At 42.0% G+C, this 18,735-nt stretch overlaps 1 protein-coding gene and 1 non-coding gene across 3 annotated transcripts in view; one reads left to right on the top strand and one right to left on the bottom strand.

Annotated features, from left to right (window-relative positions):
* Jak1 (Janus kinase 1) overlaps nt 1-18,735 on the bottom strand; it is a 111,394-nt gene that overhangs the window by 36,206 nt on the left and 56,453 nt on the right. For both annotated transcript variants that reach the window (XM_034503254.2, XM_076934612.1), the window contains exons 2-4: nt 8,107-8,188; nt 5,700-5,898; nt 3,355-3,478 (exon numbers count right to left, since the gene is read on the bottom strand). In XM_034503254.2, the coding sequence (XP_034359145.1) occupies nt 3,355-3,478; nt 5,700-5,898; nt 8,107-8,112 (329 nt within the window). In that variant the 5' untranslated portion in view covers nt 8,113-8,188. The remainder of the gene's footprint in view (nt 1-3,354; nt 3,479-5,699; nt 5,899-8,106; nt 8,189-18,735) is intronic.
* Nucleotides 1,032-1,138, top strand: LOC117709656 (U6 spliceosomal RNA). Its single transcript, XR_004606905.1, has one exon. It is a non-coding gene; the product is annotated as a U6 spliceosomal RNA (small nuclear RNA).

Raw genomic sequence — 18,735 nt, 5'->3', positions numbered from 1 at the left:
CCTGGTATGCACACAACCTGCAGGCTACATGTTGAACATGCCTGACTCTAGAACACAGACAGCAAACAAGCACTTGGATGAGGCAAGATGCTTCTGCAAGAACAAGATGATGGACTGAATTGACCAGGAAACAAACAGGTACATTCTAAAACGGTGTGAGCAAAGTGAGAGTTCCCTCACAGCAGAGGCCACAGCTGTCTTGCTCAGCACCAAATCCCCAGAGCCACACAGCAGGTGCTAAATATGTGCTTCACAGATGAACAACAAATGATGAACAAACTCAAGGAGTAGCAGTCAACATGGGAGGACAGGATGGAACTATTACTTTAAAGGTAGAAAAACTATTACTTTAAAGGTAGTATGTTGTAGCTTTCACTGGTTGTATACAGCCTGTCTTCTCTTTAGCTCATGAAAGGAACTAGGAGAATGACTCTGGGCTTCAGTGTCTTGCACACAGAAAACAACCACAAGCTACACAAACTACTCCAGGTCTCCAAAGCTGATGGTAGACTCTTCCCCTTAGTTTCCATATATGTTCTAGGAGACCAGATTTCAATTGGTAGGACCCAAGGGGACCCACCAGTGCAGTGGCTTATGTTTATGTGGGCCTTGGCCCTTAGTACTCCTCACAAGAAGTACGGAGCACAGCCAAGTCAGTGAAGCTCCACTCGTCCCATAAGCAGGAAGCAGAACTACCTGGCCAGCTACAAAGGCTCAACCAGGCCTCTGACTGAAGAGCACATAGGCCAGGTAAATTCTGGCAGAAAAAAAACACGTGAGAACCGCAAGCATTATGTTCAGCATGTCAGGTTCCCGAAAGCTTTCTGAGAGAAGCCCTGAGGACAGGTACTCTCGGAACATGCACACTCATGTTCACCCATGCACACTCCTTCTGCCTCCAAATTGGTAAGCCAGGTTCAGTGGTGGTGCTTACAATTCCAGTATTTGGAAGGCTTCTGCAGGAGATTGCAAATTCAAGGCTAGCCTCAGCAAGTTGGCAAGATCCGTTTGGGGAAAAAAATAATAAGGTGGTGCTTGCTTTGTCAGCGCAAATACTAAAATCAGAACGATAGTGAGATTATTAGCATGGGTCCAGTGCAAGGGTGACAGGCAGATCTGTGATGTGTTCTAGATTTAAAAATAAAAGGTGATTACCAATATTAAAATTTCTTAATTGCTAATAGAGCAAAACTAGAAAAGTAACGTGCTACCATGCCTGGCTTTGTATGCTAGTGCTGGGTGGGATCCAAAATCAGGTCCTCGCAAGCACTCTACTGACTAGGCCAGCTCCCACATAACTGTAAAATTCTCAAAACTATCAACTTACTATGAAATTTTAAAAAGTTACCAAGCTGCTTACTGAACTTTGTATACATAAGCCCTTATAATACAGTAACAGTTGAAACGGAGGGCGAGTAAGTGCAGTGTTCATCGAGTGCACACACCTTTACAGAATGATGAGGAAGAAGAGAGCAACACATCAGCCATCTTGAAAGTTCCAGAGAAACACTAGAGATGACTACACAGTCTATGTTTGCATTTAAACTCTGTACCTGACAAAAAAGGTTTTTTAAGTTTCTACAGAATTGTACTGAAGTCAGTGATTTTCACTCATATTTTTTCCTTGAAAACAAGAATATGTATACATATACACACACACAGTGTGTGTGTGTGTGTGTGTGTGTGTGTGTGTGTGTACCATAAATTACCATCCACATCATTAAGTAAAAACAGAAAGGCATGCCTAAAGTGCAAGAATATTTCCTAAAGTAGAGCTGGGGTGGCCCTGCGACAGTCACTGACTTGTTTTCTTACTGCAACTTCTTCAGCAGTTAAGTGTACCAGCTTTCAAGCTCTCTGTAGACTGTTCTACCGCAAATGTCTGCACTGAGGGTGGTATCTTTCCCCAGCTTCAAAGAGACTGTGGTAACAAAGCAATATCCTGTAAAAGCACACTGGCAGGTATAAAGTCCAGGTGACAGCACTGAAGTCTCTGTGTAGTTCCTGGCAGCTAACAGAACGGGGAGCAGCTAAACACCACAGACAGCCATGAAGACAAGCACCTGCCGCACTACCAAGATGGTTTCCTTGGTGTGGAACCTCACCAACTCCTTTCTCTTTGCAGTTCATCAGCTTTTCCTCTGGAAAATGGGAGGGTTGAGTTAGGCAAGCTCGGGTCCTTTGTAAGTGCTACATGCTGCCATACTGGACTCTGATCTACATGTAAAAGCCCACTAGGAAAGAATCAGACCTCAAGGGCATGTCCCTGTCTAAACTTCCAGCTGCCAGTCCCTCTCACAGGCTGAGGGAAGTGAGGGAAGTAAGATCAGAGTGAGAAAAACAAAACAAAACATAGTGAGAAGGCTCAGCTGGGAGGGCTAAAGGGTCCCCTATAATGGGGTAAGAGTCTCACAGGACACACAGCTCTCTCTCTCTCTACAAGCTGAGAACTTAGCTGGGCACCAGAAGAGGAGAGTTCAGCATCTCAGACTGGTACGGTGCTGCACAACCAAAATGTAACAAAGGCGACAGACAGGGTACTATGAAGACCCCAGAGATTCTGGCAGGTGTTTCTAGCATGGTCTGGAACCCTCTTAGCATCTGAGCTGATCTACTGATTTAACCGTATTTACACAGATCAAGGTTCTTTTCAGAAAGGGCCTAGCCTACTCATAAGCTTCATGGCTAAGCAAACATTAACTCGTGCTTCATTGCCATCTAAAATGGTTTCATCCCCACATACATTTCCTCAATACACTTACAAAGTCAAAGGTGTGTGCCAATGGAAGAACCACCTGTCTATGTAACCTTGGGATAGTTAAGAAAATCTCTGGCATGGGAGAAAAGTGAAGTGCTCATCAGAAAAAGCATACAAGCAATGAAAGCCCAATGTTGTCAGGATTGAGCATGTATTTCTGTTATCTCTCCAGGTAGTATACAGAATGCTTCTTAGCTACAGCCTTTAGTAGGAAACATTTTTATACCATAACTGAGTATATGCATTTGTGCATATGCATGCCATATATCACTCACCTCAAAAGTTTTAAAATACAATGACCTTAGAATATTAAAGTGGTGTGTGTGTGTGTGTATTTCTTTTTTTCTTTCCATTTTTTCAAGCGCTATTGCTAGAAGGCTTTGATTCTATCTAAAACAATCTTCATATCATGTTTATAAAATGTGAGAGGTGATCAAATTCACTCTGAATCACACTGCAACATGGAAGATGTCCCTTCTTGTATGAGAAGCAAGCAAATAAAATAACTATTCTTCCTAAGTGACTTGGGGCCCCTGGCCAAACAATGTCCCAGGCAACCTGAGTAAACCCTCTGGCACCAGCTGTGTGTGCTATACCTCATGCGGTAGTGGAGCCGGAGAGACATTTTGTCATCCACAGTGATGATTCGGTTCGGAGCGTACCAGAGCTTGGTGCTCTCATCGTACAGGGCGAAGAGGTTGTGACAGAGAGGAGAGATACCTGAGAAGAGAGCAGGCAAGTTACAGGCAGATGCACTTGGTCATCTGTTTCCAGAAGCAATACACACAAAGATAAGGAATTCTCTCATCCAGAAACAGTCTCTGTCACCTGCATCCTCTCAGTGCAGACACAACTCTCAGCTATACTCACTGAGGGTGGTTTTAATCGTGTGCATCAAGAATCACAGCTCCCCAGGAGCATGTATTGTGGCTCCTGGCAAATCAAATTAAAGCCATTTACAAATAAAACGATACAGTTCTCATTATGGGAGTCTTACCAAATTTGGATTACAAGAAAAAAGGGCTATCTTAGAGGCCCACAGATCCCTCCTGATGTGCCCCTTTTAAATCATACCAAGGGAAAAAACATCTCTTCAAGGGGAGATAGGAATTCCTCAATCTGTTTCCTATAATTTGTTTAAACAATTCTGACACTGTGATTATACATTATACATGCAAAGTTGTTTCTGGCCACCATACAAACTGCATATTAGAATAAACAATAAACAAAGTGACTTTGTGTCAGTGATTAAAATGTATTGTAATTAATAATTAAATACACTAAGTACTCTCTACACTATAATAAATGTATTTATTTGCATTAACTCACAGGAAGATCTCTTAACAAAGCTAGCCCTACAGTCCTCTGCCTTCCCATTCCACTATCTGCTCCTTTAATAATAACCAGCATGGTGGGAAAACTAGAGTAGGAAATGCCTTGCTTCTGGGTCTATCAGGAGACAAAACAATGAAAGCTAAAAGAAAAACTTTACTAAAGTTAGATGAAAATGTAAAGGAAAGCACACTGCTCCAACACCACTTACCACAATTACCAATGAGAGCTATAAAAATCTGTAACATTCAGTGTTTGTGTATTTTCAAATTAACACAAGAGATATCCTCTATTCTCTACACGGTGGACTGAGAACTAGATAACCTCTACTGTCAGGCCCTAACAACTACTGACTATCGAGAGTTACTTAAAAATATGGCCTCCTCTCCCCACATTCCACAGAGCTCAGTCCATTTCATCCCACGTAGTATTAGGGTAAAGAGCCTACCATATTCTTCCCCTGTAACATAAATGCTCCCCTTTTGTTGGTGTTCTGGTACATAAAGCACCTTAGGCAGAAAGATGTGTATTGGGAAATAAATGGGGCCTCCAGACAAACTATACTACTAGCAATGTCTACAACACTCCCACAATGTCACGCTCAAAGTTAAAGGCATAGGCAGAGCGTGGCCCAGGCTCTCCAGCATCACAGAAAGTTACCTCATCACATTTATTGGAATACAATTTACAACTATAAAACCCAAATGTTTTAAGTGTATATTCCAATGAACGTCAGTAAACTAATGTATGAGATAGGTGGCTGTTTTTATGGTTTTAGGGCTTTACTTTACTTTACTTTTTACTATAAAATTAAGTGGATAAACACCACACACCTCCATGTTGGAGGATGATAAAAGGAGATTTATTTTGGTAGGTGCTTTGGTCTCTCACATTATCAAGGTAATGGGCTAACTTTAAGTAAAACAAGTCTCACTTCCTTTTTAAAATTAATTTTTAGGTTAATATACAAAGGCTTCATCATGGTATTTTCACACATATGTATTTTTATAAACCAATCTCACTTTTAAAAAGGATTGTGTCCTTGTCACAATCTAGAATGACCAAGCCACAGAGCAACCCTAAAATTCCCACTTCAAAGTGGCAGAATGGACCAGGTAAGGGAAGAATGGGCCAAACTCAAGGAATCAGAATACTCTCAATACATTAGGAAACAGAACTACTGATCCCATACAGACTTGCATGAACCTCATCTAGTGGTGATGTCATTCCAACTACAGAGATGTGAGAGAATAGAGAACTGAGCTTTGGCTGGATGTGATGGTAAATACTGTAATCTCAGTAACCCACTCAGTGTCAGGAAGAATGCAGCTTTGAGGCCAGCCTAGGCTAGGTACTGAGCCTGTCCCCCAAGACTGAGCTTTACAGAAGGCAAGGGTCATTCCTTGGTATTCTATAGCTGTCTCATTAATGATAAAGGAGAAATGCACAAGTTTCCATGAGAAGTCAAGGTCCAGGATTAGGAAACAAGGCAGAACCCTGGCTTCCAGAACTCACACCTTGTTCTCAGCCGAAATAAAAAGAGGAGAGACTCCACATGTGCTTCTACAGTGTCTCACTGCAGCCTCCCAGCCCTGCAGCCAGTACTCACTGCACTCCTGGGCAGCCCTGATGCACAGCTCCTCGGCGGTATACTCTCCGCAGCCCAGGCGGAGTGGCTCCCTGTCCAACAGATAGAAAGTCACCTCCACTCCTGGCTCAGGAACCACCTGCTTCACCTCAGTCTTCTTGAAGCTCCTCATTTTAGCACAGAAAGCCATGGCATTGCAGTCCTCTTTTATATTTAGATACTGTTGGGAAGGAAGAACAGACAATGTAGTTAGTCCATGTGTTATTTGCTATGGAGGAAAGTAAGCAGGCATCTGTGAGACTGGATGAGAACTTCTACCCTTTCCCTTTCTGAATATCAATGAGATCAGAACTTAGAAGAGATGAAACATAGAAGTAATTAATTTTGCACAGTAACTAGACAGTCAGACCATATTCTCAACAATCAGAATAATCTTAAGCAGGATTTGAATTGTGTTCGTTATTTGCATACTAGTTGTAGTTGAAAAAAGCTCTCATCTGGAGTCACTGATGTTAAAAGACTGAATATTGCTGCCTCTGCTGGGATCACACACGTAACTTATAAGTAATCAACAGAAAGAATTAGTCTTTCCAGTCTTAGCATTCACATTCGTTCATATCCTCATCTGAGGCAGTGTACAAAAAGTGACTACTACTTAGGCACTATAAATCACATGGAAGGGCCATGAAAGTTGATGACTGGGGACAGATCCCTATCACTGGAGGGAAACAGAAGGACAAGAATCTCATTCAAGGCAAGACCCACAGGTAAGTTCTTTGCAGGAAAACCACTCACAAGGCCTTCAGAACAAGAGGGTCAGGACTAAAGAAGCAGTCCCAGATACTGAGTCCAGCCAAGGGCAGTGGAGGAAGAGAGCAAGGGGAACCTCACATATCCTTCCATCCCTTGCCCAACACCAATGACCTCCCAACCATTTTCCTGTCCCCAAAGTATTTCCTTCCTTCCTGCCAGACCCAGCTTCATAAAAGTGCCCAAGTGTTATCTCTGTAACCCAGATCAGACCCTCCACTAGCTAGTCATTAACTACAGACTCCTGGTTGGCTGGCCTCTCATCCCATCTCCTCTCACGTCTAACTGCTTGAAACCCAGGCCACCAGGTATCCTTGTCCCTTCATGCCACCCATTCTGCCCTCTGTGCTATCTTCGCATATACTGATTCCACTAGTGAAATACACTCGCTACTTGGCTTTCATGGCAAAGTTCAATCTTCTTCAGAAACCAGCCCATACTAGCACTTCCATCAAGAAGGCTTCACTGAGCCCCAGTTGTACCCTTAAGCTGGATGCCATCTCTTCTGTGCTCCTAAAGTTATCACACTAGCCACAGGTATCATGGTCATTGAATTCATACACCTTTGTGCTGTGAATCCCTGAGCATAACAGCAGTATTCGTCTTTTATACCCAGTATGACATACAGTGGGCACTTGGAAGAAGATACAAGGAACTCCCCAAACATGAGGAATCCTACACAGCATATTCTGTCGTAATTCCCAGCACCAAACCCGTTTGCTTAGTCTATTAGCTGTCATGGTGATAGGAAGCGAGATAACTTGAAAGGGAGACTATCCAGGTATTCAATGTTAATATGTTAATTGATAATATCCCAAATAGTCTAAAAACTAGAATCTACTTGAAATTAGGCTGAAGACTAAGCTAATAACTTACTCTACAGTTCAGATAAGCAAGCAAAAAAGCCCAGCTCTGATCATACTGAAAAACCAAGATGGAAATAAACAGTGTTTAAGCCTGCTTCACAGTGTAAAACAAAAGAAACCTCTGTCTTAAGAGATTCTCTGTAGATACAACAGGAGAAGAATCAAAGACTATAAACTATACTGTAACTCTAAAGAAATAATTATGTATCCACACAAAACATGCACAAAGAACAGTACTATTAGCAACAGCAAGAAAATGCCCACTGGTAAGTTCTGACAGGAGAGGGTCCACTATACAAGGTATGTCTCCACAGCTGCTGAAAATGTAGACACAAAGCTACATGACCAAACTGGATGACACAAGTCAAAGAACATAGCAGGTGTACTAGGGGCTGTGAGTAATGCAATATGTATTGGAACATAGAAGAAAGAACACATGATATACTAGTAACAGTGTAGCTATCAGGAGAGGTTACAACTTTCTGGAGCTTTTGCTATAAAGGAATTGATTAAGCCAGCACATCCAACACTGGGAATGAATAATATACAGATCAGATAGACAGACAGACAGACAGACCAGAGCACAAACAGTCCTATAGGCTGAGTGTCACAGTTTAAGGTCAGGTGCAATAGTATAGCCATAATCTCTACACTGGGTAGGCTGAGGTGAGAGGATCTCAAATTCATACAGGATGGTCTTCAAAGTAAGACCCTACCTCAAAAGACTAAAACAAAAAGGCAAATGTGCATACCTGCATTTATTCGGTTGTCCAGTGTCCCTGAAAAGCAGACTGGATTTTCTTCTTTACTTTCCAAAGCCCATTCAGAGCTGATCTAGAGACAAAAATAAATCAAATCAGAGGTAATTAGATTTGAAAGTAAGAAGATACTTTCCACTAAGGAAACAGCAGAGCCTATACATGTAGGAAGTGCATTTAGAATAAAGGGGTAGGTGAAGACTGAGAGAGACACTAAGAAGGCAGAGACAAGGAAAGAAGGCAGAACTTTTGCTTCCAGGTGTAGAGCGCCCTGTCCTAAGTACAGTCATCTATGTGTTTCTTCCAAGGCCAGGAATGACCGTGCAGATACCAAACAAGCTTATCCCTACAAAGTGTCTTTGCCAACACGCGGCTATCAATGTACAGATTCAAAGTTGGCTTCTATTTATTACTTAGCACATTTTTACCAGAATCTGCTTGTAGAAAAGTACAGGCCTGGCCAGTGCATGGCAGAGATGGATGAGGAAGCAAGAGATGAAGGTGGTTAGCAGCAGTCTCCATCATCTTACATCATCACCACGGCAAACAACATAAAACCCAAAAGCAAGAGAGTACCACAGGACCTCTTGTGTTCCTCTGACCCATGTAGTGACAGGCTAGAGATAGTAGAAGAATCCTTCCTGCAATGGCTGAGGCTTTAGTAAAATTAATGATGGTCGGAGCCAGAGAGATGGTTTAGTGCTTACGAACATTTGTTCTTCCAGAGGACCTTGGTTCAGTACACAGCAGCACCCACATATGTCAGATAATCATCCATAATTCTAGATTCTGGGGATCTGATACTTTTTTTTTTCTGAGATCCAAGGGAAACACACAATGCCTAAACATATACTCAATTCTAGCCACAGAAAATAAAATACATTTTTTAAAAAGTAATGACCATAGATCAGGAAGGAAATTTTGTGTGTGAATTTTGATGTGACAACTTTTGTTTGGCAACTAGGACACGAGTACCTTCAAAAGTACTGAAATAACAAATCACTTTCCCTTTAGCTTTAAAAACAGAACAATATATGACAAGTGCTTGAAGACTATGAGTAGATACACTGCCTCATATGACATTAGAAAATAACTAAATGATAATTCTGTGCTTTGTGCAGAAACAGGGCTTCAAACATCACAGTTAGAAGTCTTCCATTCACATTTCATGACTTTCCATATCAGAAAATGAATTAACTAGGAAAAGAGCAAGTTGGTCCCTGCCCATGTGGAGCTTATCACCTGCAGAACAGTAGAACCAAGCAGAGAGACACAAACAGACAGCATAGACAATGCGATACAGCCTGGGGCTCAGGGATGCAGTAACACAGAACTGAAATGTGATGGTTGTAAAGAGAGTGAGAGAGGAAAAACAAAAACACCAGCAGGTGAAGGCAAAGGCCTGGAATGAAAGCACTAGTCTGGGGAAGCCTACAATATTCCTTTACACGCTGGGCATGAGCAAAACTTGCTAAGGACATAGCTGTCTGCCTTTACCAAGGCATGGAACTCTGCTTTCAAACACTAAGAAGCTTGCCCTAAACCAGGAAAGGCTCATAGACTCAGAGCTCTTTAGAGCAGAAGAGATTTTACTAGTCCCACCAGGCCAAAGTTCCTTCCATGGGGGCTACTGCACAACCCTGTTTAGTACTTAAAACTTTTTAATTTGTACCATTAACCCATGTAGTTTAATCTGAAGAGTCAGAATTTCTCTGGGCTTCACACAAGCTTTAAGGGCCAGACTAAAGTCACTAATCTGCTCCTACAACCAGGATGCCATGACAACCTATAACCATGGCAAGTGTGTTTCCCAGTCTTTGTTATCTGCTGCAAACAGCACTATCCGGAATCACAGTGTATCTCATCTTCAAATTAACCTCCAGTGCTGAAGCTCAGATTTGTGAGACAGTCTGAACTCTGAGAAACAAGGTTAGCTATGGGATTCTTAGACAATACACAATTTACTCTGACATTTTGCATGCTGAATTAATATAATGAACTCTCAGAGAACTGACATTCTAATAATAAAAATAAGTCACACAGCATTTAAAAAACATGCTCAGACCTGCACTAAGCTCTTCAAGCATAGCACTGTGGATCTACTTTCAAGAGAGGATGGCTGCCCCTACTCATGATGACAAGTAATTTTAGTGTTACATTTGTACAATGGCTTCATCCAAGAAACATGTCAAAATAAGTCAGACTGTGATTTACCTATCACTTGCAGAAACCATTCACTGGCTTCAGAAACTAAGTCAAGTTTCTCACTACAAGAGAAAGTCTGCTGTGCCAGAAACACACACCAGCAGGAACCATAAAATATCATTTAAAAGACACACTTTTCCGAGGACTTCAAATGAATGTCAAGTAGCTTAGAAAATCAGACCAATAAAGATGAGCAACCCATAGTGTCTGGGTGAAAGCAGTGAACTTGTCTTCCTATTATACAAGCAAAGATTTAAAAGAAAAATAACCTTCATTCAGTGACAGAGAATTACTGTGCTGGTTTATGCAGGAGAGAAATCGGAGACATTTTATAGACTTCTCGAATACTTTATCACAGTCTTATGTAAGTGGCAAATATCTCTGATAGTTTCTGACTGATGGACAAGTAAGACAAAACAGTTTTGTGATCTGAACACAGCTAACTCAAAACCACTTCCAAACAGGCAAAGTTCCAGCAACTTCTATATGACAATCTGGATAGCTCTTGAATTTTTAATATTTGCATAAGGGATACATAGATGACTGAATTTTAGATGGAGGGCAAAACAGAAACTGAACTAGACAGTTCTAATGTTACAGAATGCTATCATCATATGTATTTGAGCCAAAGGCTACTGCCAGGTTTGTCTAGCAAAAAGACTGAGTCATAACTAAAATCAATGATAAAAATCTAAATAAAACTGTATGTCCTAGATTATTTCCACTAAAGATACTGTTTTTCCAGGTGCCATGGTATATGCCTTTTAACTCTAGCACTTGGAAGGCAGATGCAGCTGTCTCTCTTTGAGTTAGAGTCTAGTCTGTACTAAATAATGACTTTCAAGAAGATACTATCTTACCTATAGTGAATTATATTAATGAATCAAAAACCTTTCTAAAGCAAAAAATACTAATACAATGTTGAAAAATTCAGAGAAAATAAAAAATATATATATGTATATATATATATGTATGTGTGTATGTATATATATATATGTGTATATACACACACACACACACACACACACACACACACACACACACACACAAATACACTGGGCTGGGAGCCTGCTGGGAAGAAGGCAGAGTAAACAGAATCCTGGCCCTATGCTGAAGTATAGTCTGCCGAAGGTTAAGTACAAAGGCTGGGGCTCTAGTGACCTGAATGACCTGAATCTGGCTTCCCAGGCAAGTTACTTAACATCCTCGAACCTCAATACTCTCAGTAAGAGTGAAGAGATAAAAATAGGCTCTACCTCACAGGCTTAGCAGGAGCTAAATATCACAAAACAGAATTCAATTCTCAGGAAACCCTTGATCTTGACCATAATTTCTGTTCATCTGATTATGGCTATCGATACAGTTCTAGTCAAGAAGGACCCCCAATATGCAGAAAGTGACTTCACAGTTTATGACAGAGCAAACCACTGGAACTTCAGTCTGCAGACAGTCTGAGCTGTGCTGGGCTAATCAGTACGAGTGACAGCAGCCCTAATGTGTAGCTCCTGATTCAAGAACCTTGCCCTTTCCACGGGGCAAGAAATCACCCTTCAATCACCACCACCCTGTCTTCTCTGGCTGTTTAGTAGACTGAAAAGTCTAACATCCACCCAGGACACTGATCTCATTACAAGTCTTCTAAAAGTACTGTCAAAAAGAAACCATCAAGCTGAGAGTATAATCTAGAAACCATCAAGCAGTCCTATAATCTAGTACCCAGGAGGCTTGGAGGATTACAAATTCCAGGCTAGCATAGGCTACAAGTAAGTTTGAGGTCAACCTGGTCTGTACAGCAAGACCCTGTCTCAAAACAAACAAGAGCAGCAAAGTCATTAACTGCCCCACCCTGACTATGCTCCAGCCCATAACTCCAGCATGGCAGCCACCCTGGAGGAATAGCAGTGTTCTGCTTACTCAACACGGGCCTACCTTGCCTGGACATGGAACTTTCTTAAGGTCTTCACACACACACAGGCCAGGAAAACCATCTGCTGTCTTCCAGTTGCACCACCAGTGCTCCTACCCACAGCATTACAGAAAGACTTTCTCTGTCTCTCCAGAGACCCCAGCAATTCCTTTGGTCCTGGATAACATTCTGCTGAGAGCACAGCAAGAAACTATAAAGCTGCTGGAGTCTAGCCAAAAGAATGACATAATATAAATACAAAACTTGCATTTTTCCCTGTCAACGAGTCAGAATTATAGCTTTTCTGTATGCCACTCCTGTCACACAAAATCACTTACTTCTAACTATAGCAGCGATTCCAGGAATACCCCACAACAGTAAATGCCGCTTCATTTACAATAAACTTCTAGGGATGAGCAAATGATCAATGCCAAGTCGATGGGTCGGCTCTGCCTTGTTCCCAAAGAACCTGCTTTAGCCAAAGAGAAGGTCTCTGACAGAGCAAACAGTACTTTGTTTAATTAAAGTCAGTAAATGTCTTCCTAAAAGCCACACTGCATCAAGATGTTGTGCAGCTCGATTCTGCTTTACTTTCCCCTTTTTTAAACTAATTACCATTAATGTATCTATAATGTTATTAAAGAGGCATGATAAGATTTAGAGAAGCCATCTCCACGGCCCTCCTCGGGGTTAAAACTATGATGGCAGAAGTGGATACTCAGAAGGGGGAAGCAGGGTCAGGCTTGGCCGCACAGCCTATCATCCCAGCACTTAGAAAGAAGAGGTGGAAGAACCGTGAGGTTGTAGGCAGCCAGAGCTACAGGGCAAGTTCCATGCTAGCCTGGACTACATAATGAGGCCATGTCTGTAAAATGGTGGTGGGGGAGGGAGTGGAAGGGAGATGACGGACAGACACCTTGTCTTTCAGTCAGTACTTCTAAGACACTTATCTAAAGTGTTTGTGAAGCACCTGCACCATAACAATAAAACCTAGCATTTATTTACACATTTTGTCCCTAAAAGAGGCTTTCAAACCTTTGAAACTATTGAGGATTCACAGTTCCCTCCGCAGATGAAAAGACCTGGCTTAGGACATTCCCATGATCAACTGCCAGTACGTGCTACAACTCCCTGTCCAGTGCCCTTGCTGGATCCCTTCTGGAAAAGATGCAGGCTGCGAGAGATGCAAAGATAAAACAGAAAACAGAGCACGTTTAACAAAACTTTGAGGCCTACTTCCAGCTGTTAAGACAAACAGGAGCCTCAGCAGCTAGAGGAGCACTTGGTAGGATGCCAAGAACCGGCAGTTGCGAGTGTGCAGTCAAGAAGGCACGGTGTGAGGCTTGGGCTCGGAAGCCATCTGGGAGAGGAGCAGCAGCTCCCAGTTCGGAGAAATCAAAACTGAGAAGGGGTATAGGTATATAACTGTTCCAGAAAAGAGCCAGAAGAAAGGAAAGGACACCCGCTTGTGCTTGGACCAGGAGGATGGGGAAGGAACACATAGGAAAAAAACTAGAAAGAGTAGATAATATGGAAAAATAGGAAGGGCACAAAACAAACAAACAAACAAACAAACAAACAAACAAAAAAACCTGCACCAGCCTGTCCCAGAAAGACAAATGGCCAGATCTTGCCTAGTCTTGCGCAAGCCTTCTTAGATCTCAAGACTTAAGTTCTGCAAAGTGAAAAAGTACTGGATGGGCTCTAGGGCTCTCTACAGATGGAAGTGTCTGCTGCATGAGGACCTCCACGCAGATTTTCAGCACCCATGTAACAGCATGGTAGTGCACAGCTGCAGCGCAAGTGCAGAAGGACTGCAGAGAGGAAACCATGAGGCTCACTGGGCAGCCTAGGTAAACTGATGCCTGAAGCTGATCTCTGAACTACACACACATGTACATACAAATGTACAAGTACATACGTGGGGCGGGGGTGGTAAAGCAAATAGGGGAAACTATATTGTACCACAAGTTGACAAATTTTTACTAATGTTATTTCAACAACGTTATGAAAGCAAAGACACAGACCCTTCCTTGCTGGCACAGCAGTTGGCAATGCCTGAAGGAAACCACACTTTAACCACTTGGCATTCGCAGGTACAAACTCGTCACTTCTCAGTACATAGGGCGAGAGAATGAGAGTGAGGGGAAGACCCCCACTGCTGGCACCACTGCCATGGTTCATCAACACCACCAGGTGGGCACTCTGCTTCCTGCATGGTTCCCTGAACACTCAGTACCCAGAAGGAGAAAGAGCACCTCAGCCCTGCAGCCTCATGGAAGACCACCTAGGAGACCATGCAAGCAATTCAGACAGATCAGGAGCTGGAAAAGTCCCCAGCACAACATCGACTCAGTTTGTCCTCTAAAATAAGTTGAGTACTGCCTCAAAATAGATTTTTTAAAAAGAAAAGAAATAAAAGAAAAAAATTTCTCTTCAGAGACCCCAGCATTTCTCAGTCAAAAAATTATGATTAATATTTATGGTGACACTTTTTTCTTCTTCCAGGCTGGAGATCAAACCCAGGGTTCCACCCAGTCAAAGCAAACACATCCACCACTGAACCACACATGCAGGTCTTTAAGTGCAGGCTCAGCTCTGAGCAGATGGCACTGGTGCCATATGGAACACACTTAAGGCTCCAGCTGACTCAAACAGCAGGTATTCCTGTGGAGGAAGGTATTTCCCTTCCTCCACACCCACTTCCTACAGCACAGCCACACTCTTTAGGGACTATGGCTGCAGTGAAACTGCAACTCAAAAATGCAAAGAGGAAATCAAGTCTTACCCTCACAGGGTAAATCACTAATTTCAATGTTACCCTATTTTTTCCATCTAATATTCTTTTAAAACGCTAAAGTCCAAAAATAGATTTCACATTCCACTAAGGAACAGGAATCTACAGTTTGAAAATCACTAGTATAAACTACTCAACAAAATTACCATTTTTTCCCTATTCCCATCTTTATTTAATATGTGCATCTGCCCAGCTGAACATTAAACAGCAAGCCACGCTTCCTCTGGGGCTTACCTGATTGTTCTTTACCCACAATATGAAGCTTAAGACATTGCAACATAACCTTCTGGGTAGGGCCTGGGCACAAGAGAACTCTGTCTTCACTAGTGTCTCTCCTAGATAGTTACCTTCTAGTATCAACCATGGTTCCACAGAGAACTAGAAATTACATCTCAAAGCATGGAGACCCATTTTAAGTTCTGCCAATTACCCAATGCTTACCCATGGTGTACTTCCACAGATCAAGGCTCTACTTTTATGGTCACACTTACTAGTGAGTCTTCACAAAATTTGACAAGTTCAAACTGCAAGTTATTTACTTTGCATCTGGTCAAAAATTTGACCATATTTCAACCACATTTCCACTGGGAAAGAGAGAAAAAGTCTAGGGTGTGGCTGTCAACAGAAACTATGGGTGAGTTTTGAGTTCTGGATGGGAAATGGTATCATAATGAGAAGTCCTTAATTATTTCTTACCAACTAACTAGAAAAGGTACCCAAAGGCATCTGTCTTTTAGCAAGAAAAACACTTTCCACTCTGTATATAAAAAGGTAAAACTAACTTAATGAGACACTTTGAGACCTTGTGGTGAGGTTCCACATAGGTCTACAGCATGCCTATATCCATCACTTGTCAAAAGCCTTTGTCTATCTAACAGACAACCCTCCAACTGACTGGCCATTCTATTTACTTTTCTGCTTTTTGATTTAAGGTGAAGGACAGGGCAGGAAAATGATACAAACTCCAGCCACAGTGTGTCTGATCTGTACTTTGTATGGAATAAAAGTGTAAAAAGAGGAAGATGATGGATAGTTTGCTATGAACACTCAGTAATTAGTGGAAGAAAACATTATGGTAGGGTGTAAATGCCTAACTGGGTTAATACAGCTAGAAGAAATAACTCACTGACTCCTGCACCTCATCACGTAAAGTCTGCATGTAGCTTAGTGGGAAGAACAGAACACAGTAAGATAGTCATCAAAGCCACACCTCCAAATGAGGTAAGGTGACTGATTGCCAAATGTAGAACACACCTGACCAAGACAAAAGAGCAGAGATGGCACTAACAGTCAAACCCAAAAGATTCTGAGGGGGAACTAGCATAGGGAACTTGTTCAGGACAAGAAGAACCTTAACAGCTAGGTTCAAGCAGCTTTCAATTTCCTGCAACTGAACTTTTCTCCTGCAAGTAAGGATAATCCTAAGTATTTATTTTCTTGTTTTAAAAAAAATTCTATAGAAGATAAATACAGATGACAGATAAGTAAGTGATAGACAGATAACAAATAGATATTGCAGACAGATATGTCTGGCAAAACACCTGACCCACAGAAAGAATGCAATACTCGGATCACTGCAAAAGAAGTGGATGGAACATGAATGAGGTATTTAGGGATGGGAAGATATAAGCATTGTGAGAGTACAAGCTGATTATGGGAAATATTCCAAACAAGAAAAATAGTAAGAGAACAAGAAGACAGAATGGTAAAGTATAAAACCCTGACTAAGGCTGAACAGAGGTATACAGAGAGCAGACAGAACTAACCGAGAAGGCTGGCCCAGGCTCCAGGGGAACCCAAGTGCCCACTAAGGAAACTGGCCTCTCCCTTACAGATCCATCTCCTGAGAACATACAACCATATGTATACATGTGCTATAAAAAGGCAGGGACTCAGAAGGTATCAGGGAAAGTACATGTACAGTATTCTTGAAGATTGATTGATGAAAATGACATGCTTCTTTCCAAGTATCACTTCACCAACAGATGCATGGACGACTACCATGCTGAGAACCCCCACACACCTACTCCTGGCACCAGCTCCAGAATAAATATCCAGAGACAACAAAAGTGAGCTCAGCAAATAACTTCAAATAATCATTTGTGTATTTCATTCACATCGTGCACGTATATACACACATGGGCGCGCACACACATGCACGAAGGCACACACAGAACATTTGGTTGGATAAAATAAAATGAGCAGCTAGAAGTTTGTCTGTGAGTCAAGTGTAAACGTAAATGAGTCAGAACTTTCCCACAGCTTTGGTCCTGACTGAAGAGCAGGGCTGGGGCTAGATCGACAGACGGTCTAAGGAATCAGCATTCCACAGCTGGTGACTCAACCTCCACTGATCCTGCGGCCCAGACATGCTCAGGAGGCTGCTCCTAGGAGTCAGTGAATCACTTTCACAACATGTTCTCCTAACACAGAGTCAGAAGTCAGAGGACAGGAGGACATCTACTACTCAGTAGTGCTGCTCACCCAGACCTCACCTTCTTACCCAGAATTCAATGCTCTGATAACAGATAAGTAATTTTTTCAGATCTCTGAATATGGCTGTGTACACAAAACTTATGTTGAGTGAAATTTAATCTACCTTTGATGACTCAGAATCCCTCTCAGACCTTTACAGGTCTTAACCCTGGAACTTGACCAATCTCACTTGGGCAGGACTGGGGAGAGTGGACTGCAACAAACAGAGCTTTGGAAGCCAATCCTTACCCCATCGTTCAGTCTCCAGGAGCCTGTAAGAGGTGTCGTCACCTTACCAGGCTCTCTGATGATGCCCAGCCAGGTGTGACGATTTCTGAATCCTCATTGAAGCATGTCCCACATAATCCAGCTGTGTACAGAGTTGATAAATGTGTGCTCCAAACCCAGGCCCCTAAATGAAATCTCAGAACTTCCATGATGCCACCAAAATAAATCCTAATAAAGGCACGCCTACTTCTGAGTGTTTCTCCAAGAAAATACCAAAGAGCACAGTCAGCTCAACTGTTTGTGTCCACAGACAAACACGAAAATCAATAAATGCAATCAGATGCATTATACATAGCAGTACTGAGTACTGAACACAGGGCCTCAGAAGTACTAGACACGTACTGTACCACTGAGCTGTAACATCAATCCTCCCTCCCCTTAAAAGTTTCTATCTTGAGACAATATTTCACTAAGTTGCCAGGCTTTGAAGAGGCAGAAACAGTCCATGTCAGCAGATAACCAGGAGATGAGTATATAAAACAGTGTGACATGCATATAGTTGAATATTAAACCATTCAAAATAATAAAATTCAGATAATATGCTACAAAATCATGGCTAAGTGAAATAAGTCCAATATTAGACAATTCTATTTAAATTAATTATCTAGAGTAGTCAAATTCAGAGCCAAGTTTTGGGGTACCCACAGGATTTGGGCAGTGGAGAATGAAGGTTGACCACTTTATGATGAAGTAATTCTAGAAGGGTTACATGGCTTAACACCAATGAATTACACACCTAAATGTACAACCTACAGTCTTTTACCTATGGTCTTTAGTCTCACTGTTCAAATTGGCAGCATTCCTGCTCAGAAGGGATTAAGGAAAGGGCCAGCAGCTAGCCTCCAGGAAAGAGATTGCTACCCAGCATTTCTTTTGATGTCATGTTGGCCAGAACTTACTTGCATGGCCTCACCTCCGTGCCATCATTACAGAGAACATTCTTGTTGCTGAG

This window comes from Arvicanthis niloticus, chromosome 5 (assembly GCF_011762505.2).
Source record: "Arvicanthis niloticus isolate mArvNil1 chromosome 5, mArvNil1.pat.X, whole genome shotgun sequence".
Taxonomy (NCBI): Eukaryota; Metazoa; Chordata; class Mammalia; order Rodentia; family Muridae; genus Arvicanthis; species Arvicanthis niloticus.
This window is presented reverse-complemented; position numbering and strand designations above follow the sequence as displayed.